The sequence below is a fragment of the Asparagus officinalis genome, chromosome 3 (genome assembly GCF_001876935.1).
Source record: "Asparagus officinalis chromosome 3, Aspof.V1, whole genome shotgun sequence".
Classification (NCBI taxonomy): domain Eukaryota; kingdom Viridiplantae; phylum Streptophyta; class Magnoliopsida; order Asparagales; family Asparagaceae; genus Asparagus; species Asparagus officinalis.
The window spans coordinates 80,761,144-80,766,546 of NC_033796.1; the positions used below are offsets into that span (position 1 = coordinate 80,761,144).

A 5,403-nucleotide genomic window follows, 5' to 3' on the forward strand; every position below is an offset into this window, starting at 1 on the left:
GTTCTGAAGGGATGACATCAAGTGTGGTCTATAGCTTCTGTTTTTATTGGGAATTAAGTTGCCATGTTTTAGGAATCGTTCAGTACCTTTCTTTTTGCTGATATCTGACTACATTTTGAATGGAAAGGTCTTAGCTGATGATTATCCCATTTATACTTGCATTTGCCAGGAACTGGTCATATAAATATAGGTGGAACCCCACATCTACTAATAGTTATTTGTTTTTCATTATAGGCTTACTGTAACTGCATATTTCCCCGTCGCCTGTTCTCTTTTTCTGTAGCTGCATATTTCCCCGTCGCTTGTTTTTTTCTGTAATCCAGATGTCTGATGCTCTGTTATTTGCCAATGATGTGTAGGTGTTTCCAGAGGGGCTTCTATTGCAGCTTGTAAAAACTATGATGCACCCAGATATTGAAACGAGAATAGGAGCTCACCAGATATTTTCAGTTATCCTTGTTCGATCAGAGACTTACCTGAAACTTGAATATGAATATAAGAAGTGGCAGTCAAAATCGACATCAGCATTTGCGTCAGCTACTGCTCTTTTCGAAAAACTTCGAAGGGAAAAGGAATGTGTAAATACAGATAAGCTTGAAAATTATGTTGATGATGATAGTAGCATAAAAGATACGGGTGATGAAGAGGTGAAAAATGGAAGGATCCGGAAGCCTTCACCCTGTTTTCGCAAACTATGTTCTGTTATTGACAGGACTGATGTTTCCACTAGTCCTGATGAACATGTAAGTGCTTATTTCTTTATTGATGCTTATTGAAGTTTGTTAAATTGAACATATTTTGATATCTTTCTGCTGGTTTGGTGGAGGAGCATGTTTTTATTTTTATTTTTACATTTGTAGGAAGCTAACATTATTACGTTAACTGAAGATCAAATTGCTATGCTGCTTTCTGCATTGTGGTTGCAAGCCAACCGATCTGATAATTTACCATCAGATTTTGAGGCGATAGCTCATTCATTCAGCTTGACTATTCTTTCTTCACGTCTCAAGGTGAGATATTGAGAGCCATTTTGCAGTTACTGATGCCTAACAAGCATGCATAATATGGAGATACAAACGCAATGTTGTTAGGCCTTGCAGCAGATATTTTCTAGTTGTTATAGAACATTTTTGGTATCCATCACTAGGGAATCTCCTTTCAAGTTTAGTATGTCCAATTGCGTAAAGGATGGGAACCAAATGGCTCTTGTATTTGTGCTGGAAGGGTAGTCTTTGATGGTTTCCACTTATTTTATCTGTTCAACCGTTGATTTATTTCATGGCAGAAATCATTGTAGTTCATTTCATTGTAACCCTTTATTTTTTATCTTCTGTACAGTAATATGCTGCAATGATGGTTTAAACAGCGGTTTTTTATTTGATATCTTATACAATTTTGTTTTATCATGGGACGCTCCAAATTGTTCAGAGTTGATCTCCTGACTGTTTATATTCAGTTTCTGTTTTCTGCTTCGCAATTGTGCATTGTGAACTTTTTATGTAGCGTTGCACTATTTATTGCTGACACTGTATTTGCACATTTCAGAATTTGAATCAATGCAATACTATACGCATATTTCAGCTTCCATTATCTCTTATGAATGCTGCCCTTGACCCAACAGGTAAGACATTTGTCAACCATTAGTATCTATTTTATGTATTATGTCTTGTATGACTTTCTGAAAGTTCTGTAGTCTATTAGCTTCAATGTACTACCATATTGAGTACTTATGCTCTGTATTTCAACAGGAATATTGCATCCTTCATGCCGGAGGTCACTTTTTACACTAGCATCAAGCATGCTAGCCTTTGCAGGAAAAAACTACCACATGGCTGATTTGACAAATACCCTGAAGTTTTTGATATCCTCGAATGTGAGTTCTCATAGTAGGAACGTTAAGGGATTGACTCACACGCTGCTATTTGTCCATTTGTTAGCTTAAAGTCGTGAAATCTTGCATATAACGAGTATCTTATTTTGTGTTTTTAATTACCTTGAATGTGTTAACTTTTCAGGCAGACCCATATTTAAGGATTGGTGATGACTTGCAAATATACATCAGGCCTCAGGCTGATATTAAAAACTTTGGTTCTGAAATTGATCAACAAGCAGCGAAATCCTTGCTATCTGACTTTCAACAGATGATGGTTGAATCTGGACGCTATCTACTTGATATTATAATTCGAGATCTTTCTAGTTTAACCAATGTGAGTGATTGGCATTGCTAAACTAGGTTTTGCTTTCCATTAAGATGTGAACTTCCATAAAAAAAATTAAGATAGTTTTGTGGAAGCAAAAGTGACTACAGTTCTTATTGGTTCTTTTACTTCAGCTGGAGAAAGATGAATTAGCTCAGAAACTTTCAGAAATGTTCATACCTGAAGATGGACCCCTGTTTGGTTCAATCAATGCCCGTGACTGGGGTTCCTTTCAAGCACTTGGAACATCTGAAGAATCCCTTTCATTAGATGAGGTATGCACAATGTAAAACATGTGAATGATAAATATTCCGAAGTAGCACTGGGACATTATTCAGGTGAATGATAAATATTTCCCTACATAGCTAATAATATTTAAACACCTTACTATTTTTCAGAACCATAGTGGAGAGCAATATATCCATTTTGGCTGTGCTAGGGAGATGTAGGATAAATGATAATTCCAATGAATGAGAAGATTAATTGTTATGAGGGAGGAATGTTTAACTCCTGGCAAAATTCCTTGTGCAAGGCATGGCATATTATCTTCAGTCATGGTCTTTTAGTTTACTATTCATTTTCTAGGTTCCTCATTAATTCTTCTATGTGCGTCTTTCTCACGAAAAAGCAATAACTCATTGAAGACAATCAGATGCTGTTTTTTTAATGAACCCAAATTGTAGCAGATATAGAATCTGTAAGGTTCATAAGTGCATAACACTTGTTGAATGTTGGTCCCTTTTGCTTCCCAGGTCATAATTGTAATCTTGTCCAGAAGCTTGAGAGGGTCTTTGGGAAGGCTTATATTTAGAAGTTCTAAGTGATGTTATCTTTTTTTTTTGGCTTTTGAATTTTGCGATAAAATTTACGTTAAATTGCACCCCAAAGTTTCCCTAATCTTGCACTAAGTGACCTCTATTTTAAAACTGTGTACTTATATGCCCCAAAGTATTTAAGTGTTGCAGATAAATGCTCCAGTATCAAAATGTTGCACGTTGGTACCTCTTGTTTACCCAATGTTACACGTTAGTGCCCCTTGTTTACCCAATGTTGCATATAAATATCCTCGGTTTGTGAATGACTTCACTTAAATACTCTATAGTTTCTAAAAGTTTCACTTCAGTACCCTCTGTTATGCGATATTCTTGGATATGTAGAGAAACGTTAACGGTTCTGGATTTTTTTTTCATTATGGGGTATTCATCTGCAACATTTAAATACTTTGGGGCATTTTTTTTTGATCGGTTTAAAAATAGGAATCACTTAAATGCAAGGTTAGTGAAACTTTAGGGCATTTAAGTGCAATTTAGCCTAAATTCATAAAAACTTGTAAGGATAAACAGAAAATAATCATTTACTTGATGAAACCTAGATTATTAAAATAAGCTTATATGATAGTTTTTCAAAAGCTAGAAAATCCTAACTTTTTAAACTGGAGCTTGAAAGCTAGCTTATTTGGAATGTCACCAAAAAGGTAGATATGACAAAGCTAACTTAAAAGCTGCTTTGACCACAAATAAGCCCCACCAAAACACTCTGAATTTTTTGCATATCCTTGTAAGAGGTGGATGGACACCTATCAAATATAATCTGATGGGCAAATTGGACAGTGTAACTGAATAAGGTTTTTTGAGACCCAATACTTGATTAAAATGCTTGGAACCTAGTTAGTCGTAAAATTGGTTCTTTTGCCTGCAGAAATAATGTTAATTGAGCTCTGTTTTTATTATTCCTACGACCTTTGTGTTTGTACGTGTGCATGCAGCGTGTGTCATTGCTCTTATTACCAATTACGTTGAACTAGGAACGAAAAAAACCTTACTTGCAATTTAGTTGCATTGAACTTAACTAAAGGTCTTTCAGAAGAGTTGGCTTTGTTTACACAGCTTAATCTACTGTTTAGAGACGATTTGAATTGCTACACATAAAATAAGGCTGGAATGAATTGCTACACTCAAGCCATATTACTAAAACTTGAGCTCAACTTCTAATTAATCTTCAGGGATCATCAAGGGTTTCTTCAGTGGATGGGGAAATTGCCAGTGAATCATTTGGCACTGATATTCCAAGGTTTGTCTCCAGGATTCCGACAAAACCACCCTTGTCCCCAGTAATCAGTGTAGGCCAGCTGCTGGAATCGGTATGCTTACTTAACATCTCTGGACTTATATCTTGTATCGTCTTTTATGTAATTTTTTAGGGCCAATTTTTCCAAAAGAAAATGCAAAGTAGATGACAATTCTCTTTTATTTAAACAGTTAACCCATGCCCATCATTTGATCTATGATTTAGAATTCTGTCGGGAGAAATCTTATTGCTCTGTCATTTACCATTGTCACCAAGCTAGTAACTTTCTGCTGGGTGCACTTCAGACAGTGGGTCAACTGATCAAACCTTCATGACCGCCTCTTAGCTTCACTTTTAGATGATTTCAAGTCTAGCTTAGTGTGTTCTTTTACGGAGCCGAATATACATATTTACAGAACTTTACAAGTAGGTATATCCTTTGATATACGTCTATAAACCCAAAAAACACGTCCAATAAAACCTAATGAATGTTATATATGCAAGAGGTTTTGACAAGTATGGATTCATTTTGATGATATCTGTATCAGATTGTTATTGGTCAGCCTATGTAAGGCAGAAGTATGTCCCTGCAGACTTTCTGCAAGATCCTTTTTGTCACTTTTTAATGGGGAAGCACTAAGCACATATTACAGGAGAAATGCTGACTTCAGTATTTTACCTCTTCACGCGTTCAGCTAAATTCTCTGGATCTGCGCTTTAAAATTGTGTCTGAAGCAATAAATAGTTGCAGCTAGGTCACTAGCATAAATACCCCTGAGCTTCGGGGTGTTTTTCACAAACCCCCTTAACTTTATAAAGTAGAGAAAACCCCAACTTGTTTTACTATGTTCATTGGGCTTTTCTTTAATTGACAAAGTTTAAGATAGTTTGTGAGCCAAACGCTTCAAAAGATCATGGGGGTCTTGTGAAAATTTTGCCCTTCCACATATTTGTGACGAATGAATTACTGGATTCTGCAAGGGAAATTTTTGCACCTTCATATGCTTTTGTCACAGGCACTCCATGTAGCTGGTCAAGTGGCTGGGACATCCATCTCAACTTCACCCCTTCCTTATGGTGCCATGGCTAGCCAGTGCGATGCCCTTGGGATGGGGATGAGGAGGAAGCTGTCGACATG

At 36.4% G+C, this 5,403-nt stretch overlaps 1 protein-coding gene across 1 annotated transcript in view; it reads left to right on the forward strand.

Moving 5' to 3' along the window:
* Positions 1–5,398, forward strand: part of LOC109835337 — a gene marked incomplete at its 3' end in the record, with an annotated part of 43,946 nt that extends 38,548 nt beyond the window's left edge. The window contains exons 12-19 of the mRNA XM_020403314.1: positions 360–743; positions 861–1,010; positions 1,546–1,621; positions 1,749–1,873; positions 2,016–2,207; positions 2,333–2,473; positions 4,201–4,338; positions 5,282–5,398. Of these exons, the coding sequence (XP_020258903.1) occupies positions 360–743; positions 861–1,010; positions 1,546–1,621; positions 1,749–1,873; positions 2,016–2,207; positions 2,333–2,473; positions 4,201–4,338; positions 5,282–5,398 (1,323 nt within the window). The remainder of the gene's footprint in view (positions 1–359; positions 744–860; positions 1,011–1,545; positions 1,622–1,748; positions 1,874–2,015; positions 2,208–2,332; positions 2,474–4,200; positions 4,339–5,281) is intronic.